The 27,249-nt window shown below is 44.2% G+C and overlaps 1 protein-coding gene across 4 annotated transcripts in view; it reads right to left on the bottom strand.

The window, feature by feature from the left end:
• Positions 1 to 13,042: 13,042 nt before the first annotated feature.
• Positions 13,043 to 27,249, bottom strand: part of OGDH (oxoglutarate dehydrogenase) — a 58,819-nt gene continuing 44,612 nt past the window's right edge. For all 4 annotated transcript variants that reach the window (XM_081889545.1, XM_081889547.1, XM_081889544.1 and 1 more), the window contains 12 exons: positions 26,970 to 27,122; positions 25,421 to 25,523; positions 24,874 to 25,002; positions 23,939 to 24,089; positions 23,532 to 23,659; positions 23,236 to 23,414; positions 22,552 to 22,623; positions 22,055 to 22,177; positions 20,316 to 20,388; positions 18,708 to 18,871; positions 17,776 to 17,930; positions 13,043 to 16,244 (listed from right to left, as the gene is read on the bottom strand). In XM_081889545.1, the coding sequence (XP_081745671.1) occupies positions 16,124 to 16,244; positions 17,776 to 17,930; positions 18,708 to 18,871; positions 20,316 to 20,388; positions 22,055 to 22,177; positions 22,552 to 22,623; positions 23,236 to 23,414; positions 23,532 to 23,659; positions 23,939 to 24,089; positions 24,874 to 25,002; positions 25,421 to 25,523; positions 26,970 to 27,122 (1,551 nt within the window). In that variant the 3' untranslated portion in view covers positions 13,043 to 16,123. The remainder of the gene's footprint in view (positions 16,245 to 17,775; positions 17,931 to 18,707; positions 18,872 to 20,315; positions 20,389 to 22,054; positions 22,178 to 22,551; positions 22,624 to 23,235; positions 23,415 to 23,531; positions 23,660 to 23,938; positions 24,090 to 24,873; positions 25,003 to 25,420; positions 25,524 to 26,969; positions 27,123 to 27,249) is intronic.

The following is a 27,249-nucleotide window of genomic DNA, read 5'->3' as shown; positions in this document are numbered from 1 at the left end:
GTGTCATGCATGAGGACCCATAAGTTCTAGGGAGCCCCACCCACAAACCTTCAATCATCATACACAGTAATTTCATTGCACGTGGCAATTGTATGATAATGTTGCTTTGTTTTTCTTCTTTCCTCTGACAATATTCTAATATATTTTTGTAATGCCAATTCATATGACTGTTTATTAACTTTATATCCCTCCCTTCCTCCCAAAGGAGGCACAGAGTAGCAAGCAAGAAGCGATAGAGCCTAAAACTATCTCAAAAACAGTCACAATTGCTGCTTGAAGGATTTTTTGAAAGAGGAAGGTTTTCAGTAGGCACCGAAAGGGAAATAGAGACAGCGCCTGTCTAACATTAACATGAGAAGAAGCTAAAGGCTTGGTGCCGCAACATGAAAGGTTCAGTTCCTACAGTGTGTGGAATGGGCCTCCTGCAGAGTACATGTGAGATGATATTTCAGGTATCCTGCTTAATAATAATAATAATAATAATAATAATAATAATAATAATAATATCTTTATTGTCATTACAGGCTATATAGTGCTTAATACATGAAAAACGAGTGGCGCTGTGGTCTAAACCACAGAGCCTAGGACTTGCCGATCAGAAGGTCAGCGGTTCGAATCCCCGCCATGGGGTGAGCTCCCGTTGCTCGGTCCCTGCTCCCGCCAACCTAGCAGTTCGAAAGCATGGCAAAGTGCAAGTAGATAAATAGGTACCACTCTGGCGGGAAGTTAAATGGCATTTCCGTGCGCTGCTCTGGTTCGCCAGAAGTGGCTTAGTCATGCTTGCCACATGACCCGGAAGCTGTACGCTGGCTCCTTCGGCTTATAAAGCGAGATGAGCGCCACAACCCCAGAGTCGACTGCGACTGGACCTAATGGCCAGGGGTCCCTTTACCTTTACACGAAAAATTGCACTCTAACTTGGCAGCTAATTGGCAGTGAATTTATATGTAACTTATGTAACTCGGCCAGTAAAGTGAAATGAGCGTCGCAACCCCAGAGTCGTGACTGGACCTAACGGTCAGGGGTACCTTTACCTTTACATTTTATGTACCGGTAACTATTAGGGGGCATTCATGGCTCTGACTGGAAATTTTTAGAAACCAAAACTAATCTGTGTTTTTTAAACGGACAATGCAAATTGTCAGTTTGCATCTGTCACGCCAAAAATTAGGTAAAGTCATGCCGAAGTCGCGTTTCAGTCCCCTACATTAATTCAAAATGGCAGCCAGTAGCCCAAGGTCAACAGTAAACACCCCCATCTTGGGAGCCCTCAAGCCAACTTTGGCAAGAGGTGTCCGGAAGCACAGAGAACAAACAAGCAAGCAAACAAACAAACAAACAAACAAACAAACAAACAGACAAGCCATTTCCCATAATATATAGCAGATATTACCCATAAAAGATGCACCTAGACTTTATATACATTCTGAAGGTATGTACCACCTCTTGAATGTATTCTTTCATCTCTAGTCAGGAGGTATGCAATTGGCTACTGGTGTGTAATCAAAACTAAATTGGGATTCCCCTCTCTGCCACACACACTGGGGGGAAAAGGCATGGCTGGCACTGTTACTAAGTCAGAAAAGATGGAACTGGCTGGCGAAGAGGTCGATCTGTTGTGAGATCATGCTTTTGTGCCTCCCGTTCCCCCTCCTGCAGACGGGATGAACTGCTGTTGCCATGGTGACAGCAGGGCATTGTGCGGGCTGCCTCTCCTTCTCCTAGGTCCTTGCTGCGCTCATTAGCAAAACCTCCTTAAGGGCTCCCTGAATCCCTGGGCTGGTCACAGCGACCCAGCCAGATCATCATGCACTGGGCACCGCTGACAAAGGTCAGGCACACAGTGACCATCTGAGACAAAGGTATGGTTCTTTCCTCCATCCTTGACCCGGTGACAAAAGTCACTTGCTCCATGCACACTGAACCCCCTTGCAGCACAAAAACACGGTTTTTCTCAGCCCGGAATTGTTCGCGCCGCTTTCAGCCTAGATTGATTCTAGGTCCTGCCGTCCACAAGGGCATGCAAGGTTACTTGATAAGGCATTAACCCGCCCCATTTTAGGCTGCCCGCACCTTCCCTCCCTGTACATGACCCAGGTGACGGGAGGAGAAAGCAGAGCTTGTGATCTCGGTATACAACCGCCCACAATGTCACAGGGCAGGGATGGCTCCACACTTCTTGCCAGGATCTGGTAATGTGGAATCATCTGCAGTGAGCTTTTATTTTCGGAATGAAAGCCATTTCTCAAGAAGTGCTTTTCAGGGCCAAAAAGCAGGCAATTGATTTAGACTGTGCATGGACTATGTAGGAGGAAAAAACAAGTACCCAAGTGCCAGTAATTGTAGAATACAATGTGTATAAGCAGCCACATTCTTCTCCTTAGTACTATCTCCCACTCGTTTTCCTACAAGCACGACACACCCCAAAGGCCCCACAGCAGACCACAGGCTAATAAACTTCCATGGGCACATGACAGAGTTGTCTGTTTTGAAATACGTTTATGGCCCAGTAATTGTGAACTGATTAGTTAAGGTGACCGACTTTATTGGTTGTTTGTTTCGTTACAATTTGCATGTTGTCTGATATTTATATATGGTTGTATTTTATTGCAAAACATGTATTGCATTTGTTCCCTTCCCAGACCTACAAATTCCCCAAGTTCCATGTGAAGAGGAACTGATTGTTAAATCACCCTGAGAATTTAATTCAGGGTGTGAAATGGGAAACCTCATCGCAAATCTCAGCACCCTTAACAAACTACAGTTCTCAGCATTCTCTGGGGGAAGTCATTACTGTTAAAGTGGTATAATCGTGATTTAGATGTATCCTTTAAGTTTAAACCTTCCCTCACAGACCCTTCTCCAGTTCCATTAGAGGTAGCACCAATGATGATCAGAGATCAGGGTCTTCTCTGTGGTGACACCCCATTTTTATATATATTTTCCATTGCCCTTTACATTTTCCTAGAACTTAGATATCCCCCCCCCCCGGTTAAGTTGCTGTTGCATTTTATTATATCATCTACTTTAATCTGTTGTTATTATTAGGCGGGGGGAAGTATGGAACAATAATAAATAATAATAATTTTTTTAATTATACCCCGCCCTTCCCGGTTCAGAAAACTGGGCTCAGGGCGGCTAGCAACAAATTTAAAACACTTAATTGATGCAACAAAAACAGCATAAAATACAGGATAAAACGCGAATAACAATAAATTCAGAATTAAAAAATCAATTTAGGGGGAAAATCCATCCAATAAACATTAGATGATCACCAGGGTTAGCTGGCTAAATTAGTTCTATTTGGGCCAGTGAGGAGACCAGGAGAGAATTCGCTGTGGGATCCCAGAGTGGGTAAACTTCATAAAAAGGGGAGAGGGAGGGAAGGAAGCAGAATAAAAGATCAGGCTAAGTTCAAATTGAAAGCCAGCCGGAATAGCTCTGTCTTACAGGCCCTGCAGAAGGAGGTTAAATCCTGCAGGGCCCTGGTCTCACGGGACAAAGCATTCCACCAGGTTGGAGCCATCACTGAGAAGGCCCTGGCCGAGGATAGTCTGACTTCCTTAGGGCCTGGGCCCTCTAAACTATTATTATTCATGGGCCTTAAGGTCCTTTGCGGGGCAGACCAGGAGAGGCAGTCCTGTAAATACGAGGGCCCTAAGCCACAAAGGCACTCTCCTAATTTATACTGCAGATCTAAGTACAACTGTCTAAATAGAATTAAACTCCTATGCACCAGCAAGAGCCTTGGCGCTACCTTAAAAACCTCCCGGGGTGTAATTAAGACAGATGCCATCTTGCCGACTGATGGCAGCTGCAGCCGTGCTTAGAGTTCAGGAGAGGCAGCTCGAGGGTGTCCTAGGCATGACTGCGACTGTCTGCTTGCAATCTGCTGCAGAAAGAAGGCCTTTTGGAGTCTTGCCTGCACAGGGGAAGCAGTATTTCAGCTCCACCACCACTACTCTGCGGTTATAGGCATCAGTACACACAGTCTCCAGCACTTTTGAATCTCATGTGCGGCGTCACAGAGCAAACTGTCAAGGAAAAATCTAACCTCCCCCTCCATGAATCACAGTTGCAAGAGTTTCCCTCCCTTCCTGCGTCACCCAAAGGATAACAGCTTGCGTTATCCATTAACTAAACTTGCTCTGCAGGCAGCAGTGATGGGCCAAGACTTAGGCAGGAGGTGACAAACAGTAAGGGAAAGCAAAAATAAAACAAAACAAGCAAAAGCAAGTCTTTTTGTTCTGTTGCAGAACAGGAGTAGGGAACCTGTGACCCTCCAGAGGTTTCCCACCAGTGATTCAGCCAAAGTCTTGAAGTTCTTACACAGCTAGTTGCTTTTGCCCCTTGAGAATTGCATGGTGGGAAATGGAGGACAAACAACAGCTTCTTGCAGCGTATTCCCACGTGCCGCAGGGGGGAAATGGATGTAGCTGCTTTAAATGCTACGAGATAGACACAGGTAGATAATAATAATAATAATAATAATAATAATAATAATAATTTTTATTTATACCCCACCCTCCCCAGCCAAGGCCGGGCTCAGGGCGGCTAACAAGCAGTAATAAAAACAAGTTGAATGAATACAACTTAAAAACAAGATTAAAATCCAACAATTAAAATATTGAAACATTAAAATATTAAAATGCAGCCTCATCACAGGAGGAGAAAGGAAAAAGAAAAAAGAAAGAGGGGGAGGGAATCAAATTGACTCCAAGCCAAAGGTCAGGTGGAACAACTCTGTCTTGCAGGCCCTGTGGAAAGAAATCAGGTCCTGCAGGGCCCTGGTCTCATGAGGCAGAGCTTTCCACCAGGCTGGAGCCAGTGTTGAAAAGGCCCTGGCTCTGGTTGAGGCTAATCTAACTTCCTTAGGGCGAGGGACCAATAGGGTGTTGCTATTTATGGACCTTGAGGCTCTCCGTGGGGCATACCGGGAGAGGCGGTCCCGTAGGTACAAGGGTCCTAGGCTGTGAAGGGCTTTAAAGGTCAAAACCAGCACCTTAAATCTGACCCTGTACTCCACCAGGAGCCAGTGCAGCTGGAAATTATAGTTGTAATATGCATATTATATTATAGTTGCATATGTGTTGCTCACATCATAGGGGGACTTCCAGCAAGGAAAAATGGCGGACGCCATGGCAGCAAGCAGCTCCTGAAGCCAGCCAGAGCCAACTGGGCTACCAGGCTGGCTCCGGGCTGCTGAGGCTGCCGCTGCCACATTTCCTGGGGACAGATTTGCAAATCTGGAGACATTCCCTGGGAACCGGGGACATCTGGTAACCCTACCTTACAGAAGCTAAGTAGGTCTTGGTCTGGTCCGTGTCAGGATGGGAGACACCTTAGAAATCTGCTCTATGCTACTGTAAGCTCCACGGTGGCAAAAAGGTGAGAGAATCATGTACATAAGAACAGCCTGCTGGCCCACTGAGTCCAGCCTTCTGTTCTTCACATTGTCCACCCAGGTACCTGCGGGAAACCTACAAACACAAGAACCCTCTCCCCTACCAAGTTTTCCAGAAGATAGAATCAGAAGCGCTGCTGCCTTTGACCATACAATGGAACCTCGGGTTGTGAACGTGATCCATGCGGGAGGCATGTTCGCAACCCGCAGCGCATGTGTGGGTCGCGATTCGGTGCTTCTGTGCATGTGCAAAGCACAATTTAGTGTTTCTGCACATGCACAAGCGCCGAAACCCAGAAGTAGCCCGTTCCGGTGCACAACCCGAAATTGCATAACCTGAAGCGTCTGTAACCTGAGGTACCACTTTAAAGGCAAAGCCAATTCGTCATGACAAGCAGGTATTGATAGTTTTCTTGTCCATGGATTTGTCCAAACCTCTTTCAAAGCCATTTCAAAGTTTGTGGCCATCACTGCCTCTTTTGGGAGCAACTTCCATTGGTTTAGCTATGTGCTGCGTGAAGGAAGACTTTATTTTGCAAGTCCCAGATCTTCCCACATTCAGCTTCATTGACTGTCCGTGAATTCTAGTGTTATAAGAAAGGAAAAACCTCTCTCTGCTTTCTCCATGCCTTGTGTAATTTTATAAGCTTCTTTCACGTGGTAGAAGTTTTCCCTAAACTAAAAGTCTGAAATACTGCGTAGTGGAGTTGCTCCTCACAGAGTTACAATTCCCAGCAAACTACACTGCCCAGAATTCTTTGAGGGAAATAATGTGCTGTAAAATGTAAACAGCTGCGAGTGAGATGGACAAAAAGCTGCTTTGTAGTATGCCAGGTCAGAACTCTTCTTAGAGAACCCTTTATTTTCCCCTTTTTCCATGAGGCTGCCAGATCTTGTGCTTTTTATCAGGTCTCATGATTCTGTACTCACCCTGTAATAACCACAAAAATAAAATTTTAAATACCAATCCCCACACAATCCCCATTATCTCCCTCCTTTTCTGGAGTTGACAGAAGAGGGCTGGCAATCTAACAAGCCTTCATAAGCAGCAAGGATAAGGAAGCTCGATTCTGTGAAGACTATTTAGGGAATAATAAAGTTTGGGGATAGAAGACTTTTGCTAACTCTTGCTTGATCCTGCATGGAAATACCTTCCAATCCATGATGTAAAATTACTTCTCTCTCATTATGTTTGAGGTTTCTGCAAATGTACCTGATCACCTTCATCTCTTCCTACCCCATGATTTAAAATGGGGTGGGGAACATCTGGCCCCCCAGGAGTTTGAATTTGGCCCATGAGGCTGACACTTAACCCGTCCCAAAGCAATGCCTTATGTGACATCAGGTGTGTGGCAGTTGTCTCTGCCAATGCACAATTGGGAGCCTTAATATGCAATCTTGGTTGTGCATTGTTGTTTAGTCATGTCCGACTCTTCATGATCCCATGGACCAGAGCACACCAGGCACTCCTGTCTTCCACTGCCTCCCGCAGTTTGGTGAAACTCATGCTGGTAGCTTCGAGAACACTGTCCAACCATCTCGTCCTCTGTCGTCCCCTTCTCCTTGTGGCCTCCATCTTTCCCAACATCAGGGTCTTTTCCAGGGAGTCTTCTCTTCTCATGAGGTGGCCAAAGTCTTGGAGCCTCAGCTTCACGATCTGTCCTTCCAGTGAGCACTCAGGGCTGATATCCTTCAGAATGGAGAGGTTTGATCTTCTTGCAGTCCATGGGACTCTCAAGAGGCTCCTCCAGCACCATAATTCAAAAGCATCAATTCTTCGGCGATCAGCCTTCTTTATGGTCCATCTCCCTTGGAGTTCAAAATGAAGCAGGGCAAAGGCTAATAGAGCTCTGTCAAGAGAACAAGCTGGTCATCACAAACACTCTTTTCCAACAACACAAGAGATGACTCTACACATTGACATTACCAGATGGGCAGCATCTACCACCCATCAGTGTTAAACTCTCCAAAGCGGAGACCTCTACTGACAATGTTAAAAAAGCCAAGTGTAATGAACCCTATTATAATGATAATCATATTATTTTAAGCATGGTACCATAAGTCATACTTCTGTATGCAGAATAATTGTGACATGCATTTCAACAACAGCAGTGGTTCTCAAATTACAGGGGCACAACACCCCAGAGCAGGACGAGAGGATGCAGTGTCTCAGAGGTGCATAAGTTTCTTTTTTTAAAAAAGTTTTTATTTAAACTTTTCAAGTTTATACATTTCATTAGTTTTACAATCATTTTAACATTTCAAAACTTGACTTCCTTCCCCTTCTCTCTGTGGTTCCTTGAATCTATTTTTTTATTATCTTCTGCATATCAAAATTCATTTAATTTGCTCATTCAATTATCTGCTTTAAATATATACTCTTACGAAACTGCAGGTTATTACAATAATCCTGCCGATATTTCTATCTGTTTGCGATTTATCTGCAAACAGTCAATAAACCATTTCCGTTCTTTTATTAAATAGTTTGTTATCTTGATTTCTTATTCTTCCGGTAAGTTTCGCCATTTCTGCATATTCCGTAAGTTTTTGTATCCATTCTTCCTTTGCTGGGACTTCTGTTTCTTTTCACTTTTGGGCAAGTAGCATTCTTGCTGCTGTAGTAGCATAGCATATATAAATAAATTTCAATACAATTTAGGTAGTCTGTCCTGTCCTGTCCTGAGAGCCAGTGTGGTGTAGTGGTTAAGAGCAGTAGTCTCGTAATCTGGGGAACCGGGTTCGCGTCTCCGCTCCTCCACATGCAGCTGCTGGGTGACCTTGGGCTAGTCACACTTCTTTGAAGTCTCTCAGCCCCACTCACCTCACAGAGTGTTTGTTGTGGGGGAGGAAGGGAAAGGAGAATGTTAGCCGCTTTGAGACTCCTGAATGGGAGTGAAAGGCAGGATATCAAATCCAAACTCCTCCTCCTCCTCCTCCTCCTCTTCTTCTTCTAGCTTCTTTTTTTTAACAAAAGTTATTTTGAACATCCTCTTCAATTAATTGTATATCATTTCCCAGTGCATAAGTTTCTAAGGCCATCCTCCTTTCAGCAGCCTGGAAAGGTGGTGGCGAGCTCTTGCTAGAACAGCTGCATTGATCCGCATGTGAATTTTGGGGCCAACTGCATCCGCCTTACCCCATTACCACCACCCAATGTTCAATAACCATTTAGTTCTAGGTCATTCATTTGTGGTTTTAGGAGGGGAGAGTCAACGATGCCATGCTCTGTTTTAATGCAAGTGACTTGGTACCCTTTTCTACAGAGCTCACATGTAGTAGCAGGGTGCATGCTATTGCACACGAAGATCCCTGTTCACCAGCATTGTCAGTGCTGAATTGGCAGGAGAACCAAAACTTATGGGTAAATTCTGAATAAGAGGGTGGGTTTAAATACCCAAAGACTGGAGAGAAGGCATATGAACCGTAGAGAACCTTTCAAAGTTCTTCCCGGCCTCCGTTTCCTTGCCATCACCTAATCATTACTACAGTTTTCTCATTACTCTGTTTTCTCTGACATCGCCTACTCATTACTATGGTGGTGCCTGGCGGCCAAGCCCATTTATCTACCTTTAACAAGAAAAACCAGATTTTCCGCCTTGGTTAGAAAGAAAACTCCACCCGAGTTTTCTCTTAAACAGATTTGTTGACCAAGAAACAGAGGCAGTGCTGGATCACAAATTAGTATGTATGGGGTTGGCAGGACAGTTTTCACTGGAACAGCTTGGGAACCTCCAAACTTCTGCACAAACGGTGGGGAGAGAATCCATTAAGGAGTCCAAGGATGGGAAGCCTGTGGCTCGCCGGATGTTGCAGGACTACAGCTCCCATAACTCCTGAGCTTTGGCTAGGCAACCAGGCTAGCTGGGGTTGATGGGAACTGGAGTCCAACAACTTGTTGAGGGCTACAGGTTCCTTGCTACTGCATTGAGCTGTTGTGCATTCCCTTTGTTTAGCATTTTAATGTACCTTTGGTTGCTGTTAACATTCATTTTCACAGAAGAGCTTAGGAGAATTAAAATGCTTGCGGCAACATCTTTTGAAGTACAGTGGTACCTCGGGTTAAGTACTTAAATCGTTCCGGAGGCCCGTCCTTAACCTGAAACTGTTCTTAACCTGAAGCACCATTTTAGATAATGGGGTCTCCCGCTGCTGCCACGCCGCCAGAGCACGATTTCTGTTCTCATCCTGAAGCAAAATTCTTAACCCAAGGTACTATTTCTAGGTTAGTGGAGTCTGTAACCTGAAACGTATGGAACCTGAAGCGTATGTAACCTGAGGTACCACTGTACTCTTTGGTCCCATCTAGGGCTGCAATATGGCCGGAATTTCCTGGACATACACAGGATTTGTCCGTCAAAAACGGTGTCCAGGCATATGGCAACCCATCAGAAGTGTCATTTATTTGCTCCCCCCCCCCAATAAAGCTCAACAACTTTTGTGTCCGGATTTTCACTTTTTGAAATATGGCAACCCTAGTTCCATCTATATCAGATTTAGTCTCAAATCTATGGCAATAATGTGCTGCCACCTGGTGGCTCCATTACGACCCTTCATCCAGCATTGTAGACTGGAGGTGCATTACCATTAAACTCTAAGCATCTGGGTGCTACAACAAAACTTTTCCAAGCCTCCTAAAAAGGGTTAATGGACTATTTTCAAGGTAACAACTGGGAGATGTGTTAGACAGGTCTGTTATATCTCAAGACATTTAAGCACTTTGGTATGTCACTGTCAGCACCATGAATTGTCCCTTAACAGGCTGTTAATGAGTGTGTTCAAGTGATGCTGAACTTTTACAGCTTGAGCTCTCCGTACAGCTGTAGATTCAGGTGACCTCACACAAAGGCCATAGGTGGGACTGAGTTCTGTCTCCTGCCCCTAGCCAAGTCCATTCTGTATAGCATCTCTTTTTAAAAAAATTGGTACCTGCCAAGTGAACTAACACCACCCCTTCCAAAGGCTTTTTGGACTGGTTACTTGTGGTGCAATACGAAATTACTATGCCAGTCACATGCAGAGTCCCACTTGCCATCAAAACAATTTGCTGCCCTTAGAATCAGCTGATGAGCAGTGTTTGATCCTGCTGCTTTGGTTGCATGCAGCAGTCCCCATCAGGGGAACTGCAAGGCCCGGCCAAATGGAAAGAGATGTACAGTAATGGACACAGCCGTCAAAAGAATTGAGCCTCATCCACCAGCACATATCACCAGGACAACAGCAGAGGAGTGTGGTTCTGTGGAAATGGCCTCATTAACCAAATTGGATCCTCTGGAGGGCCAAGATTGCTCTGCCAGCTGGGAGTTCCTAAAACTATAGGGACATCTGAGCTATTCTAGATTTAAAAGCGTGGAGAACACATCGGGGTGCTCAAATCCTAACAGTGGAGTGGTACAAAGACCAGAGCTTGCAGTCAGTCACCCCATTACTTTCTTGCAAGGTCTGCTGCTATTTCATGGTGTGCCAACCATGCGGAATTCACACCTGTTTTCTCAAACAGCACCAGTTAATTTGCACCTTAGGCAATCATTCCTGTCCTATTTATACTGCTAATGCAGTGGCAACTTAAGTTTCTGCTGTTCCTCTGCATTGTACCAGTGCAGAACAAAATAGAGCAATTATCTCTTATGCCCCTGTGTTATGATGGCAGTGGAAAATGGAAAGAAGAAAAAAATCCCATTTGGAAAGGACACGTGTCTAGACAGCACAAGCACTTGCTCAGTTTTCAGAACCATTTCCAACATGGGTGGGAAACCCAGTCTAGTTGATCAACAACTCCCAGCACATGCCAGTTGGAGTTGATGGACTTGCCGGACACCAATAGCTAGAGGACCACCAGTTCCTTGTGGCCCTGATCTACAAAGTTGTTTTATTCTTAGTGGGTAGAAGCCAAGTAATTCTTCTAGCCTATATTGTCTGCCAGACTATATATTCAAATGCATCTTCATAGCTGCCACTGCAGTGTTTTTGAATAGCAGCTGTACTGCACCCCCACCGCCAAGATCGCAACCACAGCAGATGGGAGGGCATTTTACCTTCATCCCATGCTAGTCTGGATAAAATTGCCCTCTGAAAGCCATTTGCCCTTGGCCTAGAAACATAAGCAGCTGCCCTTCTGAGGCAAACTGCAGTTTCAGTGGTACTTGTTAGACACTGGCACTCTGTACACACTAACAGCACCGTGAGAGAAGAGCTAAGAAACTGCTCCAACAAAATCTGCTTGTTTTGAAATCACCTGTCTTGACTTCCAATGAAGAGAGGAGAGCAAGGCAAACCTCTTGATTAGCAGGAAATAGGAGTGGGTTGGCCACCATCTAACTCATTTCATGTTCTCCGTGGCTAGAACAAATTACATTTCTAACATTGAGTTATTACTTAGTTAACCTATTTATTAAATCTGCATACATTTGCAAATAAACATGGTCTGCCTGAAAGAGCATTATTTCCTTTGTTTTCAGATGATGCACATGTGTAATAGCAGCATTTTAAAAGATGCATTCCCTGATACGTCTTTTAAAATGCCAACTTTGTTTTCAGAAATCTGCTGCCCAATTAATCAGAGACTCCTTTTCAATTCAAAGCCCCCCCCCTCCCGCCAAACTGTGCTGGTGGACACTAAAGCTGTCCTGGCTTTCTTTCATTACTGTACTTCATGAACCAACTCTATAGGAACATTTAAGAAAAAGTTTTCTAGGTGTGGGATAACCAGCTTCAAATAACCAATATGCTTGAAGTCTGATTAATGCATGAAGGTGTTACAGACCATATAGTAAGCTGTCCTGCCAGGCTTAGCTCACCTTGGGAGGAACTAGGTAGTCAAGTCTTTGTTGCTATTGAGTTCACCATGTGAGAACATCTGATCTGGCTCCTCCAGTTCAGACCGCATGGCTCTCACAAACCGCTCTCAAATTCCTATACCAATAATTTAGAAACTTTCACCATTTCATAACTATGCCATGTTTTACTGCCTGTGCAATTTTCTGAAACACATGGATCTGACCTTTGGAGAGTTTGTAAGGAAAATTATTTTGTAACTTACCAAATGTGTGGTCTTTTCTATATGCTGGGGTAAGAGAGAAACTTTGGAGCTCACTTTAAAGGACATATTTTAAAGGTCTAACAGCCTATATTTCCATGCTTTACTTTGCTGCATATTTTGTGATGCTTGTTAACCAAAGGTGAATGAGAAAAATTCAGAAGTCACTTTCCATGCATCCTATTGCTGGCACTGACTCCTCCGGACACGTCAGGATAATTATGCTGCACTGAAGCCCAGTGGTGGCTGCTGCTGTCGATTCAGTACTTACCTTGAGATATACTTGCCTTGCTGGACCACCTGGACTTGAAGGTTGGACCAATTCAAAATGACGTTTAAGCTTTTAGTGTGCCTACTTGGGGATGGCTGGCCTTCAGACCAGGGTCAAGAAGTGCTCATTGAGCACCAACTGTAATAAATAGCTTCAGATAAGTACAGATTATGACTCTTGCTCAAGTCATTTTATACGTTTTCACAGGAGTGTGCAAGGCTGCAGATGGAATTGGCCCTTCCCGGTTTCCATCCCACCTGCCCTCAACAGGGGCCTGTGTCATTTGAACTGGGTGAAAGAATGAATCTCGGACAACTGAGCAAGCTGGAGACACTTTGGGAAGAAGATCAGGCTTTATTGTTTAAGCCAGACATGTCTGATTTTTTGTTTTTGTTTTAAAACCAAAATAAATAAAAGTCAGGCTGTGAGTTTGAGGGGAGCCCTAGGGTAGCGCTAGCCCTGAACAGGCAACCTCCCTCTCTCCACTGGCCCCTGGCTTTGGCAAAGGTTAGACACTAGGATTTTTTTCTCTCTCTGCAGAACTAAAGAACAAATATTGCAGTCCCACATAAACCCTATTGTTGACAGCCTACCCCCAAACAGTGGGCATCACTTTTGGAATGTGCTGTTCCCACTAGTGAAGCAGCACAGATTCTTAGATTATAGAAAAGTATTTATTCACAAGATGGCACACTCTTTTGGTATGGCTGGCAGCACACAGAGAAGATAGATGGGGGCAGGAGGAAGCTGCATGTCTCTCAGTAATGCCCAGGGGTCAGCCAGATGAATATAGAGCTGGACATCTCCTGTCAAAGACAGCAAAGATGTTAAGGTTTTCTTTTCTCTGAGGGATGGGAAAGCTCTGACGTGACATGGCATGGCAGCATACACAGACCACATTCAGAAGCTCAGGAGATTGACACAGAATAGAAACAGGCTTAGGCGGAAGTGCAACAGTGGGCGCATGCTATGTGTTCTGTCCAAGAGGGTAGGCTCAACCTAGTTCAGAATTTCTCTCTTCAACAGCCTTGCCAATCAAGTCATTGCTGCTATTGCCACCAAATGACATTGTGATGACCGCACGGAGAGGGAAAAAAGGTAGGGACAGCCAAAGCACTGAGGTACATTCTATCACTGGCAGACCACTGTGTAATTACTGTGATTGAAAGCAGTTGCCAGATATCAGCAATGGGTTAAAAAAAAGAGCGAGCCAAGAAATGGCATCAATTCCTGTTGCAAAGGCCACAAAGTAGAGGGGGATTGACTGTGGCCATGCTTGAGCCTCTGGACTGCAGGCGGAAGATAAGATGATATCAGCGTTCCTAAGATCAGTCAGTATATTCCAGTGTGCACACGGATGAGGAAGCAGTAAGAAATCTCACGTGGGATCAATTTTGAGCTATTTTGTTAGCACACTACCTACTGAGAGGGGCCCTGCTCAGGCGACGGCTAGGAAAGCCCCAACACCCGAGGGACCCTAGAAAGGCAGAAGACTACAGCAACATAAAGTTAGGGAGGTTCACCAAAAAGATCCTTGGAACTACCTCAAAACCCTTTTCTTAAAGCCATAATGTTTAATTGGTTTCACTGTGTCTCTCCCCACTCCCCAATTAGGGCTGTGTTTGAGAAGCTGTGTAATTCAGGAGAAAGCCAATGAGAAGTAGGTACAAGCTACTCCATAGCAGAAGTGCATGCCGTCCTAAACTCTGCTCACACAGTCTAAGCATAGAGCTAGGAGAACACAGGGAAAGAATCTATCCAGTGACAAGGAAACTGGGTGTTTATATCCATGTTTGAGCCTCCTGGGACAAGTACAGTGGTACCTCCGGTCGTGAATGGGATCCATTCCGGAGGTCCGGCCGTATCCTGAAATTTTCGCAACTGGAGAGACTGCTTTTGCGCACACAGCAGTAGACCGCTTCTGCGCATGTGGCAAAACACTTCCAGGTTTCCTACTTTTGCAACCCGGAGTTTACGTTACCCGAGGTTAACATAACCTGAGGTTCCAATGTAAATATCTTGCTAGAAAGGTCTGTGGAGGTCAGAGACACCAACATAAAAATGTTTCTAGCAGGCTACATATCAATTATGCTAAGCTGTTGCAACTCAGGCCTCATCCAAAAGTTTTGCAATGACAGAAAATAGGTATTTTCTTTAAAAAAGAAATACTTCATCCGCCAATTCTATATACACAAGTAGTCCTTTAAAAGCATTGCTAAACTCAAAGTTAAGACTGAAATAATCATTATGGAAGTAATTTATGAAAAAGGTGTGCAGCAAAGGTGGAATCCCGTTTGCGTGAAACTCAGGAAAAAAAGTGCAATGTGACAATAGCCCATGAAGAGGGGGGAACATTAACTTCTGCTCAAGTAATAGTAGAGACTCAAATTTTGCTCTACATGTGGTATTACAGACAAGAGTGTGATCTAATTATCAGTCCCAACGTTTTCCTATACAAAACATTAATTCGTGAGTATTTTTTTATTCCCAAGTGTAGCTTTCTCTTGGTCAGAACCTGAAAGCTAAGCAAACCTGGAGGCTGAAAGAGAAGTGGCTTTGGTGACTGTATAAAAGATTATTTAGTGTCCACTGTATACCAAGTTCCTACCCAGGAAGGGATATTAGGACTACAAATGGTGGCAGTTTTGAAAAGAGCACGCCCCTCCCGCAAACAGATTAGTGCCTGGGCTGAGTTATAAGTTCTTCATTAAAGGGGGAGGGACCCCTCCTGGAAGAAGAGTGTCTGAATTTGAGCTGTCTGTGCGTGTATTCAGCATGGGTAATGCTAGGCTGCTAAACCACAAGAAACAGCAGCAGTGATTTAGGGTGCTAGCCCAGGATTTTCAGTACTAGGGTTGTCGTGCATAAGGAAAGGGAATCTAATCTCATTACACAGTTGAAGAGTTATGCCAGATCAAACACTTCTGGAGAGGAAAAGGGAATGAAAAGACATCATTCTTCTCGTCCTTCCAGGTGGGCACATTTGTGTTTGTGATTTAAAAGCAACGCCTGCCTCCTGAATCACTGCTGGGTTGGAGACAATGACTCGGGCATCATTTGGAGTCATCACAGTCTCAAGAGAGAGACATTTGTTTGGAAGGCAAATACCAGTCCCTCTAAACCCCTCATTCTGGGGACTGGGGCTGGTTAGTCCCAGGGTTCTCAGAAAGGACATGGGCTTGTGCTGGAGTGATAACCCACTGTTCCAGAAGTTTGATCTACAGCACACAAAAGATAAAACCTAACACAAGCATTCTGGACAGGGTCACTGAAGAGGCAGTTCCTCAAGAGCAAACAAGAGATTAATAACAGGCGCCTTAAGTTAGCTTACAAGGTCTATAGTTAAGGACATAGAAAGGAAGTGAGCAGACAGAGAAACACACACAGTGCGCTGCGGAAACCAGTCCAAGAGTATTTAAGACAAGCCCTTGAAAGAGTCGAGGTTGAAGGCAGTGTCCAAAAAGCGCTGCAGCTCAGTCAGATGGTTCTTTTTGTTGCCTGTGGCTGGTGCGGCAGCAGGTTCACGTCCAGCATACCTAGCATGTGGAAAGGAGAAATAGAAAGATGGCAATTTGTAGCTGGTGTCCTTTAACTGCTCATCTGCAGTCACACTGGCCCTATATGGGACTGGCAGAGTTCTTTGTACTTTGGGCCGTGCAGCCCTGTGCTTTTCTGCCCCTGGGTCAGCTACCACAAAGTCACGTGCGGGTTTTTTGTTTTCTGTGTTCTTTGGCAGTGGTTGCCCCACAGCTTCTTTGTCCTCTCCCCCCAGTTTTCTTGCTAAAACAAGGTTTCCATGGGAAACTCCAGCCTGCAGACCCATTTTCATGCACACCTGTCAATCAATTGACATCACTGGAGTGATGGGAGCTAATGGGTGTGGTTCAATCCTGCTAGATGCAGCTTCACCAGCGTGTTCCTCCTTCTCCCCCCACCATAGGCAAATTCTGATAGGTGGGCAGGATTGTTCAGCTATCACTTACCCAATGTAACTGGTGGGGGGGTGGGATAAGGAATTTGGCCTGCTGGGTCAGAAAGGTCCTCCAACCTAAGCTTAGGTCATTTATGCGCCCAGTGCAGCTCGAGTACCCCACAACCAGCAAGTGGGGCAAAACCCTTCAGTTCCCAGCACTATGTCCAGTTATGTAAGCCCACATATGGAGTGCAGTACTGTAACATTCCCAGGGTCCCCTAACCAAGGCCTGTTCCCAGATGGTTGAGTCCAGACCTCCCTTAAAATACTTGCTGCTCTTTCCTCGTTCTTACTTTAGAGCATCCACACCAGGCATGTGGAGGGAGAGACGTTTACCTTGGAACCCACCCACACCTGAGCAGAGACAGTTAAAACATTCCTTTAAGTACCATACCAAACAAAATAGATGGCCACAGTATACCAATTTCCCCATTTAAAACAACTGTCCTAATTTTCACGACACCTATCCTCTTCTACATACACTTTCCCAGCCTGCTCCAACTGCAGTACCACTTGCAAGGCGATCTATCACCAACTACTACTCTGTTCTGTGGGAAGGATCTTGGTGATTTTTTAATATGTTAATGTGTTTTTGTGTTCTCAAAATATGCAAATTTATGTTACTTGTAAGCTGCCTTGGAAAGTGGGATAGATTAATAATGGTAAAAAAAAGAAAGAAGGTAAACAAACATTTCTCTATTATAACCAGCCCTTTGGCCTTTAACAGCATGTAATCTTTTATATGGGTTTATTGGTTTACTTGCTTGTCTGTTTCCGTTACATGTTTTGTGTTCTCATTTTCCAATTTTATTTTGCAAACCACCCTGCAATCTCCGAAAGAAGATGAGTGTACAAATTGAATAAATAATTTTTTGTCACATCTCATTCCCTCTGTCTCTCTTTCAGTAGTCATTTTGCAACTGACACTCTGTCACTCGCTAGCTCAGTATGACGTTTCGTTCCACTCCCCTACCGTCCAAGAAGAGTGAGTGGAAGGAATGACCGCCACAACTGTATCTACCTCCAGAGCAAATATCTGAAGCGTGGCCTCCACCCACTGATCTGGCACCTGACTGTCAGTAGGCGGTCCTTACCACACTGGCTTTGCCCGGTCGATGGTTGTGCGGAGCCTGGGCTTCACATAATCATAGTATCCTTGGTTTTTGTGCTCTTCTTGACACCAAACAAGGTCTGCATTTGGGTATTTATGGAATTCCTTCAGCAGGAGATCAAATGGGAATGGCGACAGCTACAAACAACAGAAAGTTTATAGTTCACAAGGACTGTAGCCACCCAGCAACAGACAAATTGTGGTGGGGAAAACAGCAGCCTTCGTTTGTTAGTTCCATGCAGTAAGAAACAGGTTGCATGCAGCCTTTTTCTTTTAGTAAAAAGCTTTTGGAGTCCAGAAATATACTTCTTAATCCCAGAAACATTATACTATTTGAAGTTTGAGGTCACTCTTAAGGCCAAATGCAAATGTAGCTTACAACTGTTATGACATGGGCACAAACCACTTTTCCCTGAAAGTAAAGGCAGATTGCAAGAATATTTACCTCGGCCCTTGTTCATGGATCAGATGGGGAGGAACAAACCCCCAGGGCTTAATGGAGATGTTCACTATAGGAAACTCAGCTGACCTGAATCTCTTAAGTATTCTGCAAATTGCTGCTCAACACCATTAAGAGTCTGTTTCTAGAATGAGCTCCTTGTTATATGTTTGCAGCATGCTTGAACAATAAATGCTCCACTTCAGAACTTTAGTCTGTAGGGCTCAACTGAAATACTAAAATGTGTCCCCTGGAGGGGTTTTACTGCCTCCAGAGCAGTGCTTGGAAGGTTAGACTAAGCTATCAAGCCAAGAGGTTTGGGAGTATCAATTTAAAATTCAGCCCATACCTCCTCCTAAAATGCCTTTCAGTTTAAAGAGAGAATCTAAAATACTTCATTTCAGACCTCAGAAGGTCACACGACAGACTCACATTGACAATTTTGAGCAACAGAAATAATTCCTGCACCTCCCTACCTGCTCCACCCTTGTGATCGCCACGTCTGCTTCCATCTTCCGAGTCTTGCGCTCTCGGGTGAGCTCATAGTAGATTTTACCAGTGCAGAAGAGAACTCGCTTCACCCCCTCTGGATTCTGCGCAGCAGGACCGTTTTCTGGGATGACACGCTGGAAATGAGTCCCTGCAAAGGAGAAGTGTTTTTTTAAAAAACAACCTTATTTATATAGTCCCATCAGCAAGTCTGGTGCTTTACAGACCAGAAGAGGAGAGGTCCCTGGTTCCAGAGAGCTTACAATCTGAAAGTTCAACACAGGGAAAACAGAAGAAAGGAGGCAGGGGTAAACAGGAAAAGAAAATGCGGTTTCAGTTCAACAAGCTTAGGGTTAGTTACAGATCAGTTAACAATTAGCCCTGTCAGACACAGAACGTTTATTTAGACACAGTGTTTACATGGACAAAACTGAGCCAAATAAATATGCTTAATGTAGAACCAAGGTAAAGGGACCCCTGACCATTAGGTCCACTCGTGGCTGATTCTGGGGTTGCGGCGCTCAGCTCGCTTTACTGGCCCAGCTTCTGGGTCATGTGGCCAGCATGACTAAGCCACTTCTGGCAAACCAGAGCAGCGCAGGGAAACACCGTTTACCTTCCCACCAGAGCGGTACCTATTTATCTACTTGCACTTTGACATGCTTTTGAACTGCTAGGTTGACAGGAGCAGGGACCAAGCAACGGGAGCTCACCCTGTCGCGGGGATTCAAACCGCTGACCTTCTGATCGATAAGTCCTAGGCTCTGTGGTTTAACCCACAGCGCCACCTGCGTCCCTTGTAGAACCAAATGCTGCTTAAGGAAATTTTGGTTCCCAGCTGCCCATCTATGTATTTTGATCTTGTATTATTATGCTGTGAACTGCCCTGAGATCTATGGATGAAGGGTGGTATACAAATTTAATAAATAAAATGAAATCTGTCCCTGAGCATGCAGAGGAATCGAGAAAGATCAACATCATTGTGGGGTATTATGACCCTCTAGGGAAAAAAGACAAACCAACCGATGCAGCACTGTGTTTTATTTCTGGCTTTGCTAATCCTGATTGTCAGGGGGCAACTGCTACTCTGCACTGGCAAACCTGGAGAATGCCAAATTTAAAATCTGAGTTAGAGGCCACTTTGACTGGGTCTTGACACTCTCAGGGCATAAACCAGAGAACTGTGCTATTGAACTATTAATGCGGAACACTGCTGCAGTATTTAAAGTGCTGAATGTGAAGTTCTCCTGTATTCTCCTAACAAGCTGAAATGAGATTAAGCAAGTGCATACAGTGGTCTCCCAAATCAACCTTTCTAGGAATCTGCTCTGTCTGGCTATATTTCTACCTACCAGATGGAGAGAACAGGAGATGGGAAGTGTGGGAGCAGGTATCCAGCTAAAACCTAGTCAGCAAACGTGCTTTTCGTGGCCACACAAAAAAATGGATCAGGTTTTTCTGCAGGGCACAGCTGTTCCCAAGTCAAGGCTACAGTTTCCTCACCTGACTACCAAGTCACATTATCTTCTGCCTGGCAGTGGAATACAAGGGAAGAAATTCCTCCCTGAACCCAGTCCCAAGCCTGAACCCAGTACCTGGCAACATGTCGTCAAAGCTGGAACGAGCTTCAGGGTGACGCAACAGGGACTTTGGAGTGAAGACTATCAGCTAAGACAGGAAAGAAAAGAAAATTATTCCAGAGTTATAGCCAGTATGGGGTGGAAACACTTCCTGAATTAAGTACTGAATTATTATACTTACATTCAGGAGTAAAAAAGCCCAATAACCTGAAGTCAGTCAAACACAGATGTTTTAAAGCAGTAACAATATGACCCAAAGTCTACTACGAAAGCACCGTCTATCCAGACATGTCTAACACACACCAAGATGATGATAATTACCAGGAAAATATCAATTTTCATCCTTGTAATTCTGCCATATTGAGTCATAATTGTTTTGTCTTAATGAACTGCATCATACACACAGAATGACTTAGGGAAGAATCTGTGAAGCTCCAGACAGACTAGACTCCGAACTCCCATAAAGCCCCAACCAGCATGGGCAGGGATGATGGGAGTGGCACCAGATCCCCCATTGCTGGCCCAGAGAACAGCAACACAAACGGGATACACAGAAGGCTGATTTTGCTGAAGATTTAATTGCCCCCTTAGTATTACTTTTGTGCGTGCCAATGAAGTGGTATTGTGTTTTGAGTATTCAGTGTTCCTTAAAGGTAAAGGGGACCCCTGAACATTAGGTCCAGTCGTGGCTGACTCTGGGGTTGCGGTGCTCATCTCGCTTTACTGGCTGAAGGAGCCGGCGTACACCTTCCGGGTCATGTGGCCAGCATGACTAAGCCGCTTCAGGCAAACCAGAGCAGCGCACGGAAATGCCGTTTACCTTCCTGCCGGAGCGGTACCTATTTATCTACTTGCACTTTGACGTGCTTTCGAACTGCTAGGTTGGCAGGAGCAGGGACCGAGCAATGGGAGCTCACCCCGTCGCGGAGATCCGAACTGCCAACCTTCTGATCGGCAAGTCCTAGGCTCTGTGGTTTAACCCACAGCGTCACCCGTGTCCCTCAGTGTTCCTTACACTATTGCAAAAAAAACCAGTGTTGATGTCTTGTGAGTGAGCACAACTGTGTCAAATTTGCACTCACTGTGATACTGCAGGAGATCCTGAAACATACCAGATCATGCAGATCAACTTCTGGGGACGGCAAAACACTTGGGACAGCTCAGGAAACAGAAGGTTTTTATGCAGTTTTATGAAAAATAAAATAGATCCATCTTTGGTCTGATCCAGCAAGGCTCTGAAGCTTCACTCTACTGGCATGGCAGCTGGATTTGACCCAAACTAGCCTTTTTCCATCAGCAATGACTCTTGAATCAGCCTTTCTAAGTAATGAATGGGCAGGAGCTGCACAAATACTTATCACTGAAGAGCAGCAAAGTTATGCAGTTTGAAGGAGAACAAAAATAATACACTTTGTCCAAAGGCATTCATTTAAGAAATCAGAAACAGAGCTCCCATGGAATTGGGTGCCGTAAAATTACTAAGGAACACTTTCTGGATAATCAGAATTCATCAAGGATTGGTTGGCTTGCCAGACCACTTCTAACTTATTTCTGGTTCCAGGCTAGTGGTTCCAGCTCTCTCATACTGCAAGGCTTTTGTCTTTCCTTGATGCAATGATAAGAGAGAATGCCAGGGGAACAAAAAGGCTCTACAGGTTCCCAAGTCATTTCATCATCCCACTTGTGTGCTGGACTTGGGGGGAGGAGAAAGCACATGTTCTTTCTGAAGTGAGGAAGTCATTCTACATACTGACCGGCTTCCGAAAGGGGAGAAGAATCTGCCTCCGCACAACATGGAAAAAGTTTGCTGGTGTGGAGCAGTTCACTACAATCCAATTGCAATCGTACAGCTGGCGCACATCAAAGTCATCTAGTTTCTTCAGGAGGAAAAAAAATTCAAGAGCCATAGTTAATGGCTGGGAAATGCTGCAGGCATAAACAAATAGTCAAACAGCCAAAACACGGCTATAATAAAATCAATTGTACAATATACTCTTCTATCACATACTCTGATTGCTAGTGGAGGATTTTAATACCCAGGTAGGAGTAACACAGCACTGAGACTCATAGAAGCTTCAAGGACATAACCTCATTCATGGCTGAGGACTAAGACACACAAGGCCGCCATTTCACATGTTACATTAAGAAGTCCTTTCCAGAACCACTTCTTGATACTCTCAAGAAATAGGGACTAGAGTGTGCTTAAGCACAAAAGGAAGGAGCAGGAAGTACTCTTACAGACTTAACTCACCGGAAAGACATCTGGATCATCGTTGCACATCTGCAGAAACCTCTCTGGTCTGGCGGAAGAGTGCTCAGGGCCCTGCAAAAACACAAGGACTTTCAAGGATTTGGATTAAAACTTTATTGGCTAAACTGTATATTGACTGAAGCAGTTTAGGCACCAGAAGCAGCCAATATTAAGGTTGGGGGAATAAGCCTTTGTTCCATAATTTTATCCTACGGTTCTGATTGTGTCCCAATTTCATTGTTTTGCAAAAGGAATATAGCAGCCAAAGGCTTTGGCTTACTATCTGATTCAGACTTTATGATGGCATTCAGAACACCAGGCTCTATTGCTACTAATACTTCATCTTTAGCCATGCATAAACTTACAATGGAAGAGGCTATGCTAAATTTTTCCATAACCCACAACATACTTATCAGGGTCTACTGTAGGCACCCCCAACCTTCAGCCCCTCCAGATGTTTTGGATTTCAATTCCCATCATCCCTGACCACTGGTCCTGTTAGCTAGGGATCATGGGAGTTGCAGGCCAAAACATCTGGAGGGCTGCAGGTTAGGGGTGCCTGGTCTACTGACTTCCTATTCTCAGAGGAGCCTTTTCTATGAGGCCATTGCATGGGCCACGTCTATCTAAAATCTAAATCTAAGACAGGCCAAAGACTGTTTAGGAACAATAATGTTTTCTTACCATGCCCTCCATGCCATGGGGCAGCAGCAGTACGATGCCATTTTGTCTCACCCATTTGGCCTGTCCAGAGCAGATGAATTGATCAATAATACACTGAGCTGTATTGTGGAAGTCACCAAACTGGGCTTCCCACACCACTAAAGCGTTGGGGCTGGCCATAGCAAAGCCCAGCTCAAATCCTGCAATGACACAGATTAAAAACAATATGCTTTTCTGGAACCTTATGAGTGAGAGACTCAAACAGTACCAAATTAACTTACCCTCGATTTCTGTAAGGAGCCATGAGGTGTACTTACCTAGCACTCCATACTCCGAGAGGGAGCTATTGCAGACTGTATATGGAGCTTGGTTTGGCCACAGGTGGTTCATGGGAATACAGGTCCTCTTGTCAACATTTTGATCATGCAAGACATGGTGTCGGTGGCTGAAGAGGGAAAAAAGAAAGCTCTGCAATTTAACTGGTTAGAGTGACCAGGTGAGGCATTAAAGCAAGCACACATGCAGTCCAATCCTAACACGGAGTTAGGTACACCTAACTATACAGCTTTAATAGATTTACATTGCTATGAGTTAAGGTGTTTCATTTGCAGCTGGAAAAGCTTTAGACCAAACTCATTATTGTGACCTGCTGCTAGGTACAATGACACTTTGAGATGTAATGTAACCCCTTAGGAATGCATTGTTTTTTAGCTTCTCACTTTACCTGAATGTCCCTCTCTCAACATCCTGCCCGCTTAGTCGGATGTGGATTCCCTCTTTAAGGAGAGAGCCGAATGCCATGTACTCTGCTAATGCCCAGTCTACAGTTCTATTGTTAACCAATTCTCCACGTGTTTTTAGAATTCTGCTCAAACCTGCAGAGGGAGAGAGAAGAAAAAGTTTTCAGCCTGCCTTGAAGAAACTACAATGATTGCCTCCAGAGTACAGTCTTAACTCTACGGATGACTCTACGATGGCACTGTTCACATTCGTGCTTAAACTCAGCACCCAAAATACCTTGAAATACTGCTGCTCCAGAGAACATGGGGTAAAAACATTATAATATAAAGGTGTAAAAGAAAAAGCGGTGAAGGAGGCAAGTTGAAGGGTTCTGTTTTGAAGCAAGATCTCCTTCCACTAAAGCAAATCTATAGAGGACTGGGACATATTATATATGGAGAATTCCTAAATGTTCAAAGCAAACGAAGAACAGAAATCAATGAATGTTCATCAGTTGCTGAACATATACCTGAAAGTGACTGAAGAAATTTGCAAAGGATGTTGTAAGCATATGGTCCTCATGGACCCCTTTAGACATGACTAGTACTTAGCCCACTGTGAGGCATGCTCAGTATGTGCTGGGCAAGAGCACAAGTGCCACAGTGTCCCCCTCTCCCTAGTGCTCAGATTATATGTGAGTCTCCCCATACAAGAACATCACTTCACTGAAACCCCTTCATGAGTGGGTGGTTTATCCACAGCATTCCCACACTGACTGGCTCACCGTGTACCTAAGAGTCCACCATACCAACTAAAGTGCAATGGAACGGTAAGGATTATTATTAAAAAGAAGCCCAGTGTTGCCTTTTCTCGTGCAGCCTTCACTACATTAAAGATGAACCCTGAGGAATGAATGGCTATCAATGTGGAAAGTCATACCACCATGAATTGTGAAGTTTTCAACAGGCACTGAGCTGGCCACCTTTCCTATATGGGCCAAATCTTCTTCATTCAGACCAGTGGAAGGGCAAGTCATGCTTCTGGGCTGGCCATCCAGAGTGAAGAAACCTGGAGAAGTAAAGGAGAGCACATTTAATGCGATGAGCCTCCCATTCATAGAATAGTGGAGGAAGATCTAGTTTCTGGAACACTAAACTATGTAAAAGCGGCCCTTTCATTGCCTTTCTCCCTTTGAGAAGAAACTTGGCAAAGAAACCATCCTGAGCTAAACACTGAACAAAATATTCCTTGCCAGAGCATCTGCAGAAAGGACAAAACCTACTCATAAAGTGCTCCTCTCTTTACTGTCTGTGCATTTTGTTTACTAAGTGTGTAATGCTCACATCTTCCTACAGTTTTTATATGGGATTTCAGTACTTGGAGCGTGGGGCAAGTATCTCTTTTTAGTGCCAGGAGCTGCATGTGTAATCCCCTGGCAGCAGAACTACCTTTTAACAAAAGTTATTAGGAAGCAGCCAGCGCCTACCAGGCCACGGAGAATCTAGCCAATGCTTGATGTGAAGGATTTTCTCATCCTTGGACCTGGCAAGGGCCTCTTCACAGATCTTATCATACTTGGAAATTTCCTCCTGAAATGCATAACCAGCACAATGTAAGAGTTAGAAGGGTGAACCTAAACTGAAAAATTGGCATTAGTTCATTCTAAGAGAGTTCAGGAAGCATTCTATTATATCTGCATTCTATTCCATTATTATTTATTCATTTTATTCTTAAAAAATATTAAGATACTGCTTTTCATTATAGGAAAATGCCAATGCATGAAAACTAGTGAGCAAAAGGAAGACCACCAGAAAACAATAGCAGCAAAACCATGTGATATGGAATTTCAAGCTGCTCATCAGTTGACTGATGTTGACTTTATTTACTATATTTCCTTCCAACACAAAAGGCCATTGTCCTGCTACAATCAATATGGTCATAAAAAGGCAATGTAGAAAATAACACAGCTGGGGGAGAATGTATATCCAGGAGACACCTCCTTTTTAAAAAGGAAAATGGCCCCGAAGTTGGAAGACATTGCCCATATACTGCCATGGAACTCAAGTGGCATGAGGGTGGTGCACAGACACAAGTTATCTGTCCGTGGGGTGGCAGGCTGAAAGAAAATCACACGATCTGCTACAAGTAAGGCATACTTTTGGGTTGGGAGTGAGTTATGGAATTATCTAACGTTTCTGCCCCATCTGCAAGATCTTCAGGTATCTTCAGACCTGGCCCGCTCGTATCTTAAAGGTGTCATATGGGGTGAGAGTGAAAACTATTTGCTCCAATCCAAATTAACCCCATCAGAATCTGCCAAGAGTGCAGAACCCATAACAGCTTAAATAGTGCTAGATGGGGTGGGGAGATTGTGGTTGGATGATGTACACCATTGGGTATTTCAATCCTGGTCCCTCTAATCATGCAGGGTATGTATGCTTCTATTAAATCCTAACTCCCCTTCTGCATGGTATATTGGTGGGTCTGTGGATAGTGACTTTTTTCCATTCCCCTTGTTTACCACCATTTGAGTCACCAACTTGTATTTTTAGTCTGCAAATAAAGGGAAGCCTATCACTTGGCAACATGAAGAAATATAATTACAACTTATCATAAATATGTGTCACTCTGTATTGTTTTTTTAGTTACAGAATGACAACAGGCTCTTAAACTCCTCTCCATGACAGTTAGCTGTTAGACATGACCACGCATCATACTTAAACCTCTCTGATATTTTGTTCAGAGCTTCATCCTCCCCGTTTAGCAGAATGCTTCTTCAACTTCTTTATATTTCACTTATACTAGATTCTTTTCCTAGTTCTTTTCTGAAAACGCTGCTACAACCTTCTGTATTCAACTTGAGACAGTGACAGATGATCTTGCCATATATGCTAAAGTAAATTTTAGTTTGCACTTCCTTGACCTCAGTTCAGCTTCCTTCCGCTTAGTCATTAAAATAAGATTATACAACATCTCTAAGAGGTTAAAATGGGTCAGTAGCTCCAGATTGACTGTGAAGACATAGATGAGTGTACCTCATACTCTGGCTGATTTACCACTCCTTGTGAAACTAGAGTCTCAGCATATTTCTGTAGCACTGGCTTCTGCTTTCGGATCTGCTTGTACATCAATGGCTGAGTGAACATTGGCTCATCCATTTCATTGTGCCCATTGCGCCTGTAGCATACCTAGCACATTTGGAGAGAAAAACAGAAACCTCATTATATCTTCGAAAACTAAAGGAAGTTCCAAGCACCTATTATTAACTATTTGGAGATATCTGATGCAAAGAAAATTCCAGAGGGACTAATTGTG

This window comes from Podarcis melisellensis (assembly GCF_964234715.1).
Source record: "Podarcis melisellensis genome assembly, chromosome: 15".
NCBI classification, from domain to species: Eukaryota; Metazoa; Chordata; class Lepidosauria; order Squamata; family Lacertidae; genus Podarcis; species Podarcis melisellensis.
This window is presented reverse-complemented; position numbering and strand designations above follow the sequence as displayed.